The sequence below is a fragment of the Pithys albifrons genome, chromosome Z (assembly GCF_047495875.1).
Source record: "Pithys albifrons albifrons isolate INPA30051 chromosome Z, PitAlb_v1, whole genome shotgun sequence".
Lineage (NCBI taxonomy): Eukaryota > Metazoa > Chordata > Aves > Passeriformes > Thamnophilidae > Pithys > Pithys albifrons.
In genome coordinates, this window is record NC_092497.1 from 14,090,150 (window position 1) to 14,110,147 (window position 19,998).

Below are 19,998 nucleotides of genomic sequence, written 5' to 3' on the forward strand. Positions count from 1 at the left end.
TTCTGCACCCTCAGCTGCTAGTTTGGGACAGAGAATTCACACCTGATTAAGGAGCAAGACTCTGTGCACATATTAAAGACTAAGAAAGCCACTCCAAAGCAAACCACCAATGCTAGCAACTCTTCACTATCCTCCAAGTGAGGCTTTGTTTACAAAGGCTGAGTAGTTTGCTTGAATTTTTTCAATTTGTTAAAATTAAAGACACATATACTCTGTAGTATGAAACAATAGTATCACTAAACAGATGTATTACTAGGAAGTAGGTTTTGTCTGACTACTTAAAAAGGGAACACCACGTTTTACAGCCCACTCAACCATGTCACTTTCTTTTCCACTAATAAATGAAAGTGAGGCATAAAAATTCTCAATATCCATCAAGCACCTTAAAACTTGATACTAGTTTTCCATGGTTTTGTTGATCATCCCTTTCATTTACAACAAAAGCAGGTTTATCTTCATTATTTTTCAAAAAAATGTTTTGTCCTATATTCATTTTACATCTGCCTTTGATGTGTTATAGATATTTGTTAAAAGGCAGTTAATTTTTTACCTATTTTTGCACAGATGTTAAACTGGGAAGAGATTAACTGTTAAGACCAAGACCAGTATTTTGGAGGAGTTTTAACAAATTTGTTTTTAAGACATGTTTTTGAGCAACTTCTTGTTATATATAATGTTAAGACCAACAAAACAGGAAGCTTTAAGATAGGACTCTAAAGAAAAAACAAATTCTTCCCCACCCACACAGTCTTTCACTTTTACAATGGCATGAATAAAAAAAAATAGTAATAAAATGGCTGTACTACAAAACTGTAAGCTGTTTCCTACTGATATTGACATGTACTTAGTGTGAGGGCGGCACAAGCAGCCTCTTAAGACTATTTTGGTTCATTGTCTTTTTTAGTTCTAAGACATGAAAAACACAAACTAATTTTAATATTCAGTTCCAAATAGATTGGTAGAATAAAAAAATTTTGCATTTGCTTTCTATCTGCTCTAGGTATTAAAATTAAAATGCAGTTCAAAATACTAAGAACAGACTAAGCTACTTAGAAGTAGCTATCAGGAAACAAATATTTAAGACTACAAATTTGGTCTTTCAAAATTCCTTTAAAAAAGGGGAAGAAAGAAGGTGGTTCATATTGCTTCTAATCCTGACTTCTGCTTTAAAAGAAAAACATCCTCCCTACTAAATTATTAACAAATTGTCTTATTAATGTCTATTAGATAGAAAAACACTTCTCAAAACAAATTCATGCCATCTTTTTCATAGCTGAAGACACTATTGAACTGTAAAGCTCTGATTTTAATCTTCCAATACTACTTTAACCTGCACAATTTTAAACAAGGTTACTGTTAAGTGCCTTTTCTAAATTCACAAAGCAGTATTAATATTTTATATTTTGGTCTTCTACTTTATGAAAAAGAAGAGAAGAAAGTTAGAGAATGTTTTAATTTTAATGTCTGCTATTCTCACATAGGCATTTTTGCTATCAAAGGGTAAAGAATTTCATCTAGATCTTGAAATTGCAAACAATAGTTCTGTGATGCTGGAGAAATTCGGTTCAGTTCTTTCATGGCTCACAGTTAATCATTCTTTCACAGGTTAGTTTTATTTGCCATTCGTTTCTGCTTCTAGATCTTTATATGATCTATTAGGAATCCTGCCTTCAAACCACCTAGCCTGAGACGCTGACGGAGATGAAGAGAGAGGTGAGAAAATGATAAGAGCCAGGTAACAAAGTGTGAAAATACAGAATGTGCCCTTCGGGAAGTATGTCACAGTATTCCTTTTGAGAGTCCCTCAAGTACTGACTGCTCTATGTCAGGACATACTTAGAGGCTACAGCCCAGACAGCACATGAAAAAGCTGTTTACTGGTAGCCAGGCTGGGTGCGTTTTGTTTGTCTGACATTATTGTTCAAGAAAAAAGAATGTTGTAGGTAACAAAAGATGGTAAGAAAACACCTTTCATCAACACAGTTCTCAGCGTCAAAGAACCTCAAGCATCCCTGCAGAGTGTGTACATTTGATGTACATACCTGGTGCATACACAGCACCCTTCCACAATGTGGAAGAAAATAACACTGGTGGTCAGCTCTACGATTTCTCTAATGTTTATCTTTGGCCATCATTTTTTTCAAATCAACTTTGTTCCTCTTGTTCTCTCTACTTTCACTCAAGACAGAAGCTTTTATTCAAGTAGAAAATGCCCAAAAGAGCCCAGGAATAATGAGGACAAATTTCTGACCCAAATAAAACCAATTATAAATGTGTTTCCATTCCATCTTCTGATTTAAGTTATCCTGACTCTACATTGAAGCTCTCATTTCAAAGTAGATTAGCAAAGAACTTTTATAAATTGCAACTTCTTCAAGGAGTTATTCCTTTATGCTTTCTTGTTTGTTTGGGTTTGGAGGAGGGGGCAGAGTTTAAAATTTAAAACCCCCTTTTTTAGCAGACATGTTAATCAAGTAAATTGTATTTTCTGTAAGACAGAAACAAAGGGACCTTATTATAAGAAAAGAAATCACATATAAAACAACACACAGAGTGTTCCCAGGGAACAATTCTTCCAACTACTTCCGACTTTACTCAAATTTTCAGAAGTTTTTCCATCAGTTGAAGAATATAAGAAAAATAAAGAATAGTCAAGTCCAGCACTTCCCAAAGAAAGTAGCTATATATGCCAATTTACCTAGGATGAACTTGAAAATATAGCTACCATAGCTTCAAACTCCTCGTATCCATGGTTACACAGTACAGTAACAATCACAGACTAACCACGTCTTATTGAGTGTCTTAGAAAAAAAGCCTATAGATAGCATCAATCTCTACAAATAAAGCAATAAGGCTATAAGCATTCTTCAGTGATTACTACAGTGATGCCAATTTGTCTCATTCCTCAAATGGCAGAATTCTTGACTCACAGGTGCTTAAACAGACTACAATAAAGTGAAGCTGCTAGATTAAACTTAATATTTGTTCTTATGGCCTTGCATTCATTCCTTGGTTTTTCCCAAATCTTGTCCAATATGATCTCTATCAAAGGAAAATTAGTAAGATCTTTCTAGCCCACTGAAGATTCTAAATGGTATAATACTAAAATAAGTATTTTTGCTACTTTTCTTTCTGTCTTTGAAATTACCACCTATCATTTCTTTTCATGTGATAAAGTTAAGGGTAAGGTATTAGAGAGTGTGAAAAAACACTGTTGATGGGGAAATCCAGGAGTCAGCATAATGACTGGCATAGCTGATACAATCATACATAGCAGATATTACCTTTCTGACTAAGCGAAGTGCTTGTGTTCTTTCTACTTCATTACTCTGCTGGATGTCAATGCACCTAAAATAAGTAAAAAAACACATTTTATTTACAACAGTAACTTTCACCTTAAATGTTAACAATTCATGTTAATATTTATGGACAAGAATAAATGGAAGAAAATGAAATTACTTACTGTTTAAAAACTATGTCCTTCAGCAAACATACTCACAAAGATCAGACAATTAACTTTGGTTTATATTTTTTCAGTTATCCTCAATATAATTAAGTCAGTAGAATGTTCTCAAATATACACTTGCAAAGCATAATAGCTTCAGCAAGTATTTTCTGAGCTAGGATTTGGCATTTGCAAGTGAGATTAAACCACCTATTTGCAAAGATTCACATCAACATGTTTTGAGAGTTGTCAGATGAGGAAAGCCCTTTGCTTGAATAAAATTAAAGAGCACACTAAAATTCTGTGTGTACATGTGCAAACAGAAATTCACACACATCTGTGTCAGTGTATTAAATTCAATGAAATTTTAACACAGGAAGCATTACAAATGCTACTACTAACATCTATTCATCACACTGATCTTACTGTCTAACTATGGGTTTGCTCTTCCATACTCTTCTGTTGTGTCATCGGTTAGACTTAGTATACAAATTCTTGGGCATGAACTACTTTTTAGCCCTGACTTTGTACTGGAGGCTCCAAAGCACTGTGATAATAAAAAAAAATCAAAGAACTCACATAGAGTAACTTAAGACATGAAAATTATTGATTTTTCAACCTTATTAATTTATGATTAATGGCATTTATTATTGAAAAAAGGAATTATTTAGATTACTCATAGTGTATCACCTATAAGGACAGCATTTTATTTGGATTAACTGTCCTGATGAAATATCCTTTGACTGAAGAAAATGGCTTTTATAAAACTACTTATTAAGAAAGTAGGAGAATTTGGAAACATTTTTTTCAGCTGTCTCAACCATGAAAAAGCAAGTGATTTATAACTGTACAATTTACAACAAGAAGAAAGAGAAAAATTACCTGGCTATCAAATAATCCACTTTCAGCTTTAGCACCTTCTGGAGAATACTGGAGTCTCGAATAAGATAGCGGAGGGCTCGCAATCCTGCTGCTCGCACCTCTTTTGCCTCATTCAGTAAAGCTAACCTCAGACTACAATGAAGAAAACAAGAGGGACAAACAACTATTTAGCAGCAGCTAGACTTGACAATCTGGCATGCAGTTGTGACCTACTCATTTGAGATATTCCCATCTGCAGCCCAGAAGCCTTCCCCCAAAGAACAGCTTCTACATCCATGAAAGGACACAGGACAAAAATCTGTACAGGAGTTGTTATCTGATAAAACAGCTGAGCAAAATATTACTCCAAGAAAATTAACCTGTAGAGTAAGATAGGTAAGCAGAAATGTGATATTGAAGACCTCTAGAAATGGAGCATGAAAGCAGTAAGTGGCACACTGTCCTTCTGAAAGCCATCATATGATTTGCTCCTCTTCCTTGACCACCTGCAGGACTGGGGGGAATCCTTAGACTCTAAATGACATATTCTAATAGGACCTTCCACTATACATCCAAGAATGTAAATATATCAGCCAGTGAGACTGAACTTCTGCTTATACAAATGGTTTCTTTTTTTTCTTTCCTATTCTAGGGTCATCACACATGATAATCAGCTAATCCAAGGCAAAACTTCTGGCGATTAATTGGCTAGGTAAGTCACTCTAACAGGAGCCTGCTTTCAGGTGGTATCTAAACAAAGTAGAAGGGCTGCAATGTCATACACAAATAAAGATGACCTGATTATTACCTTCAGCACCAAGCAGGAAATTATTTCAGGAAGACCACCTTTTCTGTAATATGATTCTTCATATAAAAAAGTGCCACTAAATGCCTTTATTTATTTTCTTTAAGCTGAGCCGTAAGCAAATAAGATACAGATTTTCAATACTGTAAGATCAAGTATTACTGTAAGAAAAGCTGTACTAGAGATGCTATTTATTTCTGAAGTCATTCAAGAAAAACATGTAACTCTTCTACTGTGCTGAGCAAATAACATGTATTCTTTAGATTACAAATCACGCTCTGTTTCTCGATTTGCAGCTTTGAATGAAGAGGTAGAGGTCTGAGGGATGAACACATAAGAGTCAGTTCTACGCAGTGGTATTTTTTCTGACAATTTACAACTGCTTTAGATATGCCAGTTTATGACTCTTCAGCAGTTTCCTTTTAGGGCAGAAGTTACCCATTACTCATGTAAACAGTGTTATTGCTATGCATGTCATTTCTCATTAGGACAGGCAAAAACTCAATCTAGATTTTTTCCTCCCCTCATCAAATAGTTTTACTTCTATATTTTAGAGGAAATTGTTTTTCGAATGGCAGAATAAAACAATCCTTAAATTTCTCAAAACAAAACAGTGCTTTGCAAGCTTGTTCTACAACTCACAAGAGGAAGACAATCTTAATTTGTAGACAGAAATTAATCATAAAATCATAAAATATCCTAAGGTGGAAGGGAGCCAGAAGAACCATAGAATCATAGAACAGTTTGAGTTGAAAGGCACTTTAAAGATTACCTGATTCCAACACCCCTGCCACAGACAGGGATGCCTTTCACTAGATTGGGTTGCTCACTCCCTCCAGTTGGGCCTTGAACACTTCCAGGGACGGGGCATTCACAGCTCCAGTGCCACACCACCCTCACATCAAAGAACTTCCCTCTAATATCTACACTAAACCTACTTTCTTTTAGTTTGAATCCATTCCTCCTTGTCCTATCCCTATTTGCCTGCATAAAAGGTCTCTCTGTCTTTCTTGTAGGCTCCCTTCAGGTACTGGGTGATCACAATTAGGTCCCCTCTAAGCATTCTCTTTTCCTTGCTGAATAAATCCAATCCCCTGAGCCTCTCCTCTTAAGAGATGCTCTACCTTCCTAATCTTCTCAGTAGCCCTTTGGACTTGCTTCAACAAGGTCAATGTCCTTCCTATCCAGAGCTCCAGGTGGGATCTCATCAGAGCAGAGGGTTAGAACTGCTTCCCTTGACCTGCTGGACACACTGCTTGGGGTGCAGCCCAGGACACAGTTCGCTTTCTGGGCTGCAAGACTGGACTTGGGATTGCTGACTCATGTCCAGTCTCTCACTCAGCAGCACTTCCAAGACCTTCTCAGCAATGCTGCTCTCTGTCAGCTCATGCCCAAGCCTGTACTGATACCAGGGGCATGCTTGATAACCAGGATGACTAAGTCCAACTCCTCGGCCTGCACACAATGGCCCCAACAATCACATCATGTACCTGAAAGCATTGTCCAAATGCTTCCTGAACTCTTTTCAGGTTTGGTGCTGTGACCACTTCCATGGGAAGCCTATTCCCATGCCCAGCCACCCTCTGGGGAAAGAACGTGTTCTGAGTCTAAACTGCCCCAACACAGCTTATGCTGTTTACTCAGGTCCTGTCACTGGTCACCGCAGAAAGAAATTAGTGCCTGTCCCTCCACTTTCCCTGGTGAGGAAGCTATAGACCAATTAAAGAACTGCAACAGCGAAACCACTACAGAGGACACTACTATCATGAGATTCAACATTCAAAATAAAAAAATATCAAAAAGGGATGTGTCACTATCTTTAAATAGTGTGAATGCAATGAAAACAGTACAGCTAGTCAGAAAGATGAAGACACCAGTTCTATTTAAGAAAATTACTAACAATATTTTCATAAGAAATTACACAAAATTTACCAACATTTTACGTAAAGAGTTTTTCTGAGCTTGCTTTCCTTAAGTGAGGTAACAAAATTGAAAGAACATAAAAACATATGAAATACTAAATCTTAACTGTTTCTGCCACCACTGCTGAGGCTAAGGACAAATTTATCAATTTCTCTGTGGAAATAAGCATGTCATTTCACTGTCAGAAACAGCCACAAAATAGACAGAAATTTCACGTAAAAGAACATACACAGGGCATTTTATCAGCAGGGAAAGCAATGCTACAAGGACGTACATATACCAAAATAAAATACTGCTCTTTAAATCCTGATTCTACATCAAGAGCATGCTCTATATTTTGCAGGTGTACATTTTTACTAAAAGTGCTTTCTGAAATATTTAGGTACTTTTACATCTATGAGTAATATAATAAAGAGAGCAGCTTTTCTCTCTTTGCCTGACAGTGAGTATTTCTGATTTTACTCATTAAAATATTTGCAGGATGTAGGTTTACATTATGAAATTTAAAACATATTTTAAATACAAAATGGTAGCTCAAAAGCACAAATGAAGTTTATTTAATTACAACTAAACAGCTGAAGTCCCCTAGGCGTGCTCTAGTGCTACTTATTACTTACCATATTATGATGCTGTCATAGGTAAAGCCTAGCTTTTCTTCAGTATGGCCAGTATTACAAAGAAGCTGGAAAAAAAGAAAACATCTATTATTTATGGCTCGCCTAAAATGACTGTGCAAAAGTGTAGATTTTGGGAAATGCTTCAAAAACACCTGAGAAATTTGATTCATAGTAAGGGAAAGAATACCAACTTCAGACTTGTCTGCGAATTTGTGCTGCCCATATTCTGTTCCTATGCAGATCGGACACTGAGACATATTTGTGGCCTCTCCTTGAAAGAACAGTCTGCACAACTGTGTGAGCTGTGTACTGCTCAAGCTTTTCCCCTCCAGACTGGTAGCTGGGAAGCTCAATCTGAGGCAAGATGAAAAATGACTGAAGTCAAGCCACGTGTGGATTCAAACAGGCTCAGGTGAGGGCTTTGAAGCAAAGATTGACACAAGTGGTCCACTATTATGTTTTGCCACATTAGCAGAGGTGTACAAAAAAATCAGAAGGCATTGCCAAGCATTCTGTAACTGGCATTTGGTCTTGGCTTGCCATTCATTCCACAGAAAAATCAGTGCAAAGTTTAATGTATGCACACAAAAGGACAGCCATAAACTATCAGAAACTCTGAACATTTCAACCATATCTGTTGATTTTGTACACAAAAAATTTGTAAGTGCAGTTTTTAAGTCCAAAACCAATCTCAAAAGTAGCAAACTAGTGCATGCCAATGTTTTAGTCTCTCGAGGAAAGGAAACCAATCTCTTCTGTAAGAGGAGGTGATGCTGTCCTCCTTTGCAAGAACAGCAAAGAAAATCCTAGTAATCTCACTTACTATCCCCAGCTAAAATTACAGTGTTACCATGTCCAAATCCCAAAACACTTTACCAAGCACTTCCAAAAATTCAAGTGACTAATACTGATTGCAATAGCTTTGCACTTTGTCCTCTGTTTTTGAAACGGGCATGTGTTCAGTTTTAAGTCAGCGCAGTATTAAGTTTCTCCTCAGTGAGGAATTCAAGAAGTGTTTGAACCAACCCCGTGCCATTCCCTTTATATGTATTTACTGCTAACAATAAGAAATTTATAATAAACTAAATTAAGGCTACCGTGAGTTAAATGTTTAGTGTGATCCATGCTCCACTTCTACTATTCACCTCCAACTGAAAAACCATCGTATCACACACACAAACTCTGCTTTTAAGTAAACCCATTTCATTAGCATGATCAAATAAACTCAAACAATACATAGGTTTATGGTCAGCAGGTACAAACTCATCAAAGAATCACATTACATTTTAGGAAACTGTTTTTCATATTGCAAGAAGAATACATATTTATAATGCTGAAATCAAAGCTATTAATGAGATTATTAGATTATTAAATTGGCTTGAATTACCTCCATGTTTGGGCTCAAATAATCTGAGTTAAGTGAAGTATTTTGGATTTCGCATTTTATTAAATCAAAGATTATTAGAAAACATAAGGAAAGGTTTTACATAACCCCTTTTTCCCCACTTTTCAGATTTAAGTGATACTAAGACTAGACAATTGATGCATTAACTGGTTATGACAGCATGTCACTTCCTAACATCAATCTATTTTTGTGCCATGTTGTTGGACTGCCTAAGGCCACCACTGCTGCTCCAGCACTTCTATTGACATCTTATGAACTGTAAAAATTGGCTGGCAGAGTGTAAGCAAAACAGTGTGAGAAGACAGTGAGTAAAAACAGTTCATTGTTCAGTTTCAGACAATTACATCAGTAGTTGTTAGGCTAATCATTTATATGTCTAAACCTCTCACCAGCATTCCATCCCAGACACAAGTGAGAAATCCTAATTTAATGTACCAGATTATCCTCAACAATCTATTTTTCCTACTTTTGAAAAATTCACAGAATTGTAATTCTGATATAGGAAAACATATTTTTGAAAAAGCTGATGTTGTGTGCACTAGGGCATTTCTGAATCTCGTCTCTTAGCATCACACGTACCATTGGTTTGTATCTTGAGCAGTCCTGAGATGAAACTAAAGCAGCTGATGTCTTCCAGGAACTCACCTAACTTGCTGCAACTGCTAGAGAGCATTCAGTTCACTGGACCAGTTCTAGTCTAGGTGTTGCTCTTACCAAATACATATATTATGGTTATTAGGTCCTCAATCCCAACTGTTTTCATCTATATACGTGCTCCCACTGCACAGACCTTCTTTGATGCAGAAAAACCTTGAAATTCAAACAGAATCATGTAGCCTGACAAGTTAAAACTTTCAGCAAGTTGAACTGCTGTGTGGATACAAATTTCTGAATTTGATTAAAATTATTATAAAAGTGTTTGACAGTGTCTGCATAAATGTGAAATATTTATTATGGAGAATGAGCAATAAAAATTGGCTAAAACAAAACAGACAGATTAGCTACTGTAGCTATTAGTTCCTTCTCACTCCAATGGGCCATCAACACACATGCATTAGTTTTCTTTGCAATTTATGAAAGGTAATGTGCTAACAGCATTTCCAAATAGAAAAGAATCTAAAAATAATCTAAAAGATGGACAGCATGATCAGAATTCAAAAACGTTTCAGTCACTTGAAAGGAGTGCCCAAACTCATTAAGAAAATTCAACTAAACAAAAGAAACAGCATATCATATCCTTCAGGGCACCTCACATTAACAGATGCACTAGAAATGAAAGAACTCCAGCAGAGAAACAGCAGATGTCCAGAAAACATTCAGAATGTTAACTGAAAACAGAAATTTTATCTTTGGAAATATTAACAGAACTGCATTATGATTGAGATTAACAGACTTTTTTTCTAACTGACAGGCTGCTCCCCAAACTGTAAGAACAAAATTTTGTGTGCCACATTCTAAGAACAGACAGAGTGAAAAAAGTGTAGTAGAAAAATGTAGAAAGCGGGTAGAAAACACACCAATGAAGGCTACGCCATTTGGTTTATTTAGTCCACTTTGCCACTTTTCTCTCATTTCACCTTCAAACAACATCAAGCAGATCAAAGATTCTGCCCCAAATGCAGAGATATTTGTAGAAGGCTGAATTCCGAACAAAGGTAAGTTACTGTCCTATGTTTGACTCTAACATTTAACATACAGACTATGGTACCATTAGGTCTGTAGGCAAGCAGTACTAGAATACTAAAATCTACCTTTGGCTATATATTGACATATTTCATTAAAATAGCAATGGATTATCATATTTATCATAACTGGAATTATGCAATTCTTTATATTTTATATGCTTTCTGTATTTCCCATATATAGATCTTATTTATAAAATACGCATTTTTTACATACACGCTATAAATTTTATCTATCTTTATATATGTAAAAACAAAACTAGAGGACACATGGCAAGTTAAATCTGCCAATGAGTCAACTTTAAAATTAAAATCTGTGATACAACAGACAATGAATGGACATAACAAAGACTCTTTGAAGGTGAGATTTAATATTAGGACAAAATGGTACTTACACCAGGCCTGACAGTGACTAACTTCCACTGAAGGTTTTTTCATGTTTACTGTCAGCTATGAGTTTTTCATGCTACTCAAATGAGTCACAGAAATATGAGTAAGATATCAACATGTCTTGGAAACAGTAGCTCAGAACAACAAAACCACAGGAGGCCAACAGCATGCACAGGAGGTCAACAGCATGCACAAGTGGAGTGCACACTGGGATCATTTAATTTTATATTTAGAATACTCACAGCAATTACTAGGTAAAAATATTACGTTATTCTATGCATCCGAAACATAATTATTGCACTGTAACTTTGGAAACACAGTCTGAACCTCCAATGGTAACATTTACAAGGAGACTACTTTGTAGTCTTAAGAGATGTCCTACTGCAATTGTGGACTCTGGATTTAGACACATTATCTCTCCAGGTTTTCCACAGCTCAATGTCCCTAAGCACATGTTCTGCTCCAATCTGCTACATTATCATGACATTTCATGTTTTGCCCACAATGGTTTATCTGCTTATATGAATGCTACAGTCAGACAGTACATTCAGATTCTAAAATACTTGGGTTTTGCAAAAGATTGCTGAGACTCCAAAAACAGACTATGAATCTAAAGACAACCCATGAAAGCACTCAATCTATGTCAGTGAAAGGCAGTAGCATACAGAGCAGAACAGCAGAGTTTCATTAAATAATGACAGAATTACTTCTGAGCAGATTGAAAACATATTCTGTATCATTGTATCACTGATGCTATTCAATTGTTAAGTTTAAGCTAAAGTGAATTAAGTTCAATTTTGTCCTTTAAGAAGCACCTTTCTTTTTGAAAGAAAAACAGAAATCCCTACAACATCTGTGCATATTCTCAGTTCATTAGTAAAATACCCTTTCAGTTTTACAAAGGTAAAAAGGAATTCTCAGAAGCTCCCAGTGGCATAAACTTCTATAATACAGGATTATAAATAAATACTTTAAATCACAAAGATATTTTCCACTAGGTAAAGGTAATTGTACAGTTCCTTCTGGTTTTCAGGGATTTATCACTTACTACCTTCTCATGGGGGTGGCAAAAATCCCCAAGAAGTAGCCATATTTTGGTATTAATCAGCAGAAGCTGGGAAACTTCAAGGTGCTTGCCTTACATAGGTGGCCATATAAATGAAGGATGGGTAACCCTACCCAGTTTACTGAAGCTAAAAGCATGTACCAAGGTTGTGAACTGCTGTGACAACTGAAAAGTGTCACTGACCATTTACCAGAGGTCTAATTCTCAAACGGTGTTCAGGTCAAAATTGAGATCAGCCTAAATAGGGATATAGGTAGAACTTCAGAGGCAGAACTTCATAAAAGTTTGTGCCCACAACACTGCAGCTTCACATAGCAGGTGACAAACAGCAGAGAAGCCATCTGCGCTCACTCAAAGCAGACAAAATTTCTGAGTCTCCCACTGCTGCAATTCAGAACTAAACATACCTTTCCACAGTCTGTGCATCACCACACTGGGAATGCGAATTTCTTGGGGCAGAAAACTTAAAACACTTGTTGAGCAAGAACAATTCTTGTTCTGCAGCCAAAGACTCAAGAAAAATAACATTAAAGACTTAGCTGAGAAGTAGTACTAGCTAAAACTTGATGAAGGAAAAGCAAGTTTTTATATACAGCATACTCTGCACAGTAATAAAGGGTGCTATGAAGACTTGAATGTCACTAGTTAACACTTCTTTTGAAGGGAAATATGAAGGAAAATTGATTTATATCACCTAGGCATACTAGCTTCACACAAAGTACGTGCTTTGAAGTATCATTCTTGTAGATAAAGTAATAAATCCTGTTGACTGTTGATCACCATTATTTTAAAGAATTTTATTCAAAGTATTTAACTTCTGCATAAAATTCCAGAGTCCAGTTCAGTACTAATTCAGTAATTTTCAAAGGGTAATTTCTTTTCTTCTCCTTAAATAAAGGGACGGGAACAAACCTCACCCTCTTTCAAGTAAAGAAACCTGAACCTAACACACCTCAGGTATCTTGAAATTAATACAAAACTTAGTGTCTATCATGATCCCTACCAGGAAACTCCATGTTAAATTGCATCACTTGTTTCTACATGACACAAACATCTTGCTCCCTTTGACCAAAGGACTAGAACAGTGAGATTTGCAGTCTTTGAAGAAAAAATCTGACTAGTGCAGACATTTTCTTTTAAGGGTAATAATCCCAGTAGGAGAGATAGACTTAATAGATTTGCCATTTTATTTTATCCAAAATAGGCTATTAAAATTTTTCAAACATCCCTATCCTGTCCATAGTACAAATATTCTAGCTAAAAACTAGCCTTTCAAAAACAGACCATAAAATGCAAGAATATACAAACAAATCAAGGTCTGCTTCAACTTAATTCCAAGACAGGACACCCTCAGCAACTGGCGCATCAATCTCACTCACACTCCTGTCTCACAAAGGGGGAACTGAGACTATACCAATTCATGGTAGAAGAACAGAGTGCAAATGGGAAATAAAATCATTTCCCTCAAGCTCCAGGCTTTCCCTTTTAACCACTGGAATGAAAAACATAGAATTGTTCCAACCACAAGGCAGACAATACAGTACAATTTTCAACTTTTATTCTATTCTCATAACTGCATTTACAGTTCAAACAAAAATAGGAAGAGCTTTTAAAACCAAATGTACTAAGTTGTACATTTGGAAAGCACATATTCCAGGGAGACGAGTATACAAACAAGTGTTAAATATTAAATAGAGTAGTATGATTCCCTTATAAAGGGTCACTCTGACTTAGGATCAAAACCAGGTTATGAACTACAGTCTCCACCTTCAAAAGTCATATTTAATTTAAGGAAGCTGCTTCTCACAGACTCATAATTTCCTGTCAGGCTTAAGTCCAATTTATGAAAAACTTCCCTGCCTTTTTGTAAGTATTTTCTATTTTTAATGTTAGGTTAAACGAAAAAACAAAATTCTTCAAATATTCAATTATGGAAGTTTTCAATTTTTCAGTTTTTGGTTCATCTTTTAATTACACTATGCATATTTACTTATTTACCATAGTTACGGGTGCTTAACATCCGACTTTCAATAGCAGAATTGACACCGTTTTAAGATCCACAGTTTCCAATACTGACTTTTCCTTAGGAGCTGAGCATCTCCAAACCTAATCCAGCTCTTTAATCTTAGGACAACTAGAGAATTTGAAAGTATTCACATTTAAAAGTTTCCAGATTATCAGAAAGAGGAAACACAGCTAAGCATCAGACTTTTCCAGCTGCATGAAGGGCTTTCTTGCAACACAGTTTGGAATCCCAGTGAAAACAGCAGCACTGTCAAAGGGTGATACCTGACAAGACACAAGGCAATGACCCAAAGCAAAGACTTCACTGTAAGTTCAGTTCCTCAGTGAATACCATGCACACACACATGCTCTGACCCAATCCAGAAAATGGAGTATTTACAGAGTTGCTGTTCATGCATTAGCAGATAAATTTCTTTGTTATTCTGATTTTTTCCTCAGTACTCATCTGCCTGCTAACTGAACCTTATACACCACTACTGATGTTGCCAATCTTACAGGGAGGGAGTGCTTGTAACAGCCAAGATGCACACCTACTTCGAAAGTTACCAAGCATATTTGTCCTCTTATCAACCAGTTCCCCAAACCTTCCCTTGGGTATTCATTCTTTCACTTAAGATGGCTCAACTGTACTTAATCCTTTGTAATAAGGTCATCTGCAACAAAAGTTTAAACCTTAAATTCTCCACTGCTACCTTATTTTTTGGCTGTTGCTGATTGTAGGATCCATCCTCAGTCACAGGAGCTTGGTTTTCGTTTTCAGGCATGTTGTTCTATCTGGGGCACTCCATCAGAAAAGCGTAAAATATACCAGCTCCTGATCAGGCCGTCAACTGGATCAGCACTCACACTGAAGCTCCAGTGTCTTGTGGCTTACTGACTGCAGAGCACTTTCCCTTGCCTTGACAAATGGAATGCTGGTCCAACCACAACCATCCATTACACTACAATGAACACCCTTTTCCTAATTCCCTGCCCACCTCCCACGAGTTCTCTCTGCCTGTCTTGGTTTTGTTTTGGCTTCCCAGCCCTTGAGCTGCCCCTCCTTCTCCTTCTGCTCCTCAAAGCAGGGACAAAGGGAGAAAAAAAACTTGAAAGAAACTGAATTAAATCGGAGTATCTAAACGCTTACAATTATACTTACACAACCTGCACCCAACATAGGAAAACTTCCAGGGGAAAAGGAAAGGGGAAAAGAGGGACAACAAAAGGACAAAACAGAACAAATAAGTACAACTAGACACCTCCACCCACTCCCCAAACAAACCAGTACAATACAATCCTACCAACGACTCTCAGAAGAAGACCAGCTCTTTCTCACACTCTCTCTCCCTCATGTTCTCTCTCTGATCTCCTGCGTGGCTCCAACAAGGGACTGAAAAGCAGCAAAACCCCCTGCTCCCAGCCCTCATCAGAAGAAGAAGTACGCCCACTTCCTACCTCTCTCTCTGATAGCCTCCCTTGTAACGTTGGAGGGAAAAAAACCAGGTGGGGAATACCTAGGAGATGAGCCTTTCCCTCGTTACACCTGGTTACTAGGAAGGTCTGGATCAAAACTATCACACTGCCCCTCTCCAAAAGTTTCTCTTTTACCCAAAAAATGTTACTTGCTGTCTTTCTGAAAGTCTTTCATAATTTTTTTCTTCACCCTACACTCTCAATCTATTTTAAATTTTTAATTTTTGCCTAGCCAGGTCACAATGACAGCTTCCAACAGATCTGTCATAATTCCAGCAGGTACCTGTCACATGGCCATGATTTGGAATCATGTATTTGGAAGAAGCACTTCAAAGATAATCCATACAAACCACTTCTAGAAATCAACCCTTTAAAAAATTTTTCACTATGAAAACTGCAGTGAAAGTTGATGGGTCCTATTCTACTAATGCCCAATCCACTGCATGTAATGCTTATTGATACAGTCATCCCCACTCACCATATTCAATCAGTTTACATCCAGAAAGTTTGGCATTTCACATTTTTGATTCAATTCTGTGGAGCAGGAACTAAGCTTCAGCTCTATTTACGCAACTTAACTCATTAACTGGGAGGTATTTCAATCTTCTAAGCACTAAAATACTACAAAAATTCAGCCAGCAGGACACATACATGAACTTCAGCATAACTCTGCATTCAGAAATATTCTTGCCCTTATTTAGTATCTTCCTGTCGTATAGTATGTAGACTTCAAGTACTGTTCTATTAAGCAATTTCACTAATCTTCCAGAAAATGTCTGACAGAGTAAATACAAAATATTTTACCTGTAGATCACTTGTTCTTTGACACCATTTGAGCTCTTACCTTAGTAAAATTATTCAAGTGACCTAGTTTTCTCATATTTGACACGCCTTGTAATTTGGCCACATTTTGGAGAATCTCTCTCATGTTATCACAGGGGTCTGCAAAAGAAAACAGGTTATTAGCAGATACAGTAGGGAAAAAAAGAGAAAAACCTAAACATGTATTCAACATGCACCTTTGTAAATATTGTAAGTACTGTCCTGGCCTCAATTAGGGATACAGAGTACTTTTACTCCAAGCAACACCAATCCGATTTATGCTTGGAAACAAAACCAGGCACAGCTCAGCTCTGGAGAATAAATGCTAAAGGCCATGGAGTAGAGACACACTAATTTTAAAGCAGATTTTAAACCATATCTTTAGACTGCATCTTCAGCTGATGAAAAAATACATTTTGTGTCTGAAACACCAATCCATGTATCTTGCAAGTCAACAACTTCATCCTTGCAGTTTAAAGGCAAGAGGTAAGATTAAAGACAGAAGTAAAAGGACTGCATATTACTCATACACTGTGTTACTTCTTTTTTCCCTCCTGACAAAGGGTTGGTGGAATTTTGAACAGATGAGCCTCTTTTCTGCTCTCCACATTAGTTTGCACAATGACCCTAAACTTGAAATAGAGGGCCAGGCCTTTCCAGTGACATGCAAAGTGAACTACGAAGTAAATGGAGAGCCCGGACATATCTTCTTCTTTCTTCATAAGGGCCCACCATCCCAACAAAAACATACAAGCTAACAAAATCCCTGCCACAACAACAAAAGCCCACACACCAGAATTCAGACACCAACTGATGACCCAGCATTCTGCTGGAAATCACAGAATGACTAGCATGGTGAGAAGAGATAATTTTGTCCCACTTTTGGGATTAAGGTTGGAGGCTGAGACAGAGTGGAACAAGCAGCACGTAGTGGGGCTGAGTACACAGGGAGCTACTGTAACAGAAACTGCAGCAAGTTCTGTATGTGGTGGTACTGCAACTGCAACAGAACAGTTTTCAAAGGGAGATATTTCACTGCAGGATTCTCCTGCAGTCTTGGTTTAGACACTGAGGATAGGTATTATGACAACACTATCATCAGCTTGAAAATGAAAAACTAAGGATAGGCTGGAGATGTAACTGTTGAAGTAGGACATTACTAAAAAAAGGAAATAACTGCATTACATAAAGACTAAAAATTGTCTGAAGAGTCCAAACATCAGACACCTGGAAGGCAGGAAAGAGAGGTTTTCATGTGTGGTGCCCCACACTAACTTCAACAAAAGAAACTTGCCTCCTACTGCAGAATGAACAGCTACAACTGATATGTGGCACAAATAGATAATCTTTTACTTTATAGACAAGAGCATGTACCTGAACCACCATCAGGAATCAAGACAGTATTTGAAGATTATGACATCTACAGGTAGGTACCTGAATTAAGGTGTACTAACCTGTTAATCCACTGTAGTCAATTAATATCTTGTCTATCAGCCAATGAAATAGAAAGCAATTAGCCTGACTAGCTGCTAGATGCCTACTCAATGGTAAGGTGAATGAATTTGTACTGACTATGCTGTTTAATGAAACTTTAGCACATTCAGAGAACATGCTACTGTCACACCATATAACAGGTTCTTAAACACAGGCATTAATTCCTGCTATCACCAGCTTGATGTGAAACATCCTTTTCTACAAACCCAATCACAGCATAATAAAAGTCAAGCATCAGATACTCAAGTACAGAAACAGCTATCTTGCACTGCTGAACAGCACACACAGTAAAACCAAACATTCAATAACTTTGAAATTAAATTGGAATATGAATATGCATATCTTTGAACCATGCCCAATCCAGGAAAAAAAAAATCTTTGATACAATCACAGAAATGAGACACAGTGAGAATCTTACTAGATCCCAAGTTCAGGATTCTTCTGCATAATTTGCTTTTCCAGGGCTTAATTCAGTTTGAGAGGTTTGCAGTAGCACAAGCCATAGGATCATAGAACGGCTTGGGCTGGAAAGGACCTTAAAGATCATCTAGTTCTAAGCCCCCTGCCATGTGCAGGGAGCCTTTCACTAGACCAGTTTGCTCAGGGCCCCAATAAAACAGGTCTTGAACACTTTCAGGGAAGGGACACACTGAAAACAAGTAGACTGGCATAGTTATGCCACTACAAATAGTTGACATCATATCTCCCACTTTCAGGGGTATGTAACAGGAGAGGAAAATAACTTCCTCATAATTTGGTTTCTTGAAAATACAGTTTGGCTGCTATTTATGCTTTGGTCTGCCTCGAGTAACGTCGGAATTTCCCTGGCTTACATTACTTTTGGACCTGTGACATACTCCTTTACACCACAAAAAAGATACCAGGTTAGCAGTCTTAGAGCTCACTGGAGTTTTCTACTTCAGGTCCCTGGAGAACAAGCAGCAGCAGTAACTTCCCAAAATGTTTGAAAGTTTCAATGTTTTAACTTTGAAAGTGTGGATGGCTACACATACAAAGTAAACCTCTACCGAAACTAAGTTCACTGTATGGAGAAGAAAGACCACGAGACTAGCCCAGAAAACCTCTTGTACATCACCACCAATGAACATTGCTATTCCAGTATTTGATAAAGCAGGTACTGACTCAGAAATGCGTGAGTTGTCAGCCAATCTGCATGTGAAGAAATCAGGATACAATACTACAATTTCCAATACTAACAATCTTGTAGCCATGACAGACCTGTGTAACGAGGTTGCCTAATTAAAATGTGCACTAAACCCATTTCCTCTCATGTGTGTGGGAAAAGCTGCAGTTACAGCAGCTTCTCATGTTGTCCTCTTTCTGTTGAGGAACACTCTGATTTCTAGAGAGAGAAAACTTAGAGGAAAACCACCTTTGCAATGCTTAGCACAGAAGCCAGGTATTTCCCAGACACTTCACTAGCAGGTAGGAAATCTGAGAAAACTGAGAACAAGATAGACAATGGATAATATAAATACAGCAAGTCAGCTGTCCCAGACTTCAACTCTATCAAAACCGTTACTGTTATAGAAAACCAAGACAGTAAAGAAATAAAGACCCTGTAATAGCAGACTACTTCAGAAGGAACTAGAATTACAAAAGACTTTTTGACTTGAAGTCATCTTTTAAACTCCAGAAGAACCTTCTCACTAAAAGTACTCTACAAAAAAAATTAACAAAATAACTGTGACACATTAAACTTGAGGACAGACTGACTATCCTGTTTTTCTTCTGAAAATGCATCATATATTACAAAGAAGTAGAAAAATTGTATTATTTAAAAAAGCTTGGCTCATTTTTTCTAAAAATAGAGCCAGTAAGGAAGGCAGGCAGACCTAAATCTTTATGTGTCACAAATGGAGAAGAATTCAAACACACTGGTGTGGCTTCAAAACCGCGGATACAATCTTTCGATAACCTGCATGGCTTTCCTGTAATCAAAGATCAGATCCAGCACTGCATTATCTTCCTGTCATAAAATCTCACA

General features: G+C 37.1%; 1 protein-coding gene across 2 annotated transcripts in view; it reads right to left on the reverse strand.

Annotated features, from left to right (window-relative positions):
* RICTOR (RPTOR independent companion of MTOR complex 2) overlaps positions 1–19,998 on the reverse strand; it is a 76,324-nt gene that overhangs the window by 42,380 nt on the left and 13,946 nt on the right. For both annotated transcript variants that reach the window (XM_071581226.1, XM_071581225.1), the window contains exons 3-6: positions 16,519–16,616; positions 7,652–7,716; positions 4,328–4,459; positions 3,285–3,348 (exon numbers count right to left, since the gene is read on the reverse strand). In XM_071581226.1, coding sequence (XP_071437327.1) covers positions 3,285–3,348; positions 4,328–4,459; positions 7,652–7,716; positions 16,519–16,616 — 359 coding nt within the window. The remainder of the gene's footprint in view (positions 1–3,284; positions 3,349–4,327; positions 4,460–7,651; positions 7,717–16,518; positions 16,617–19,998) is intronic.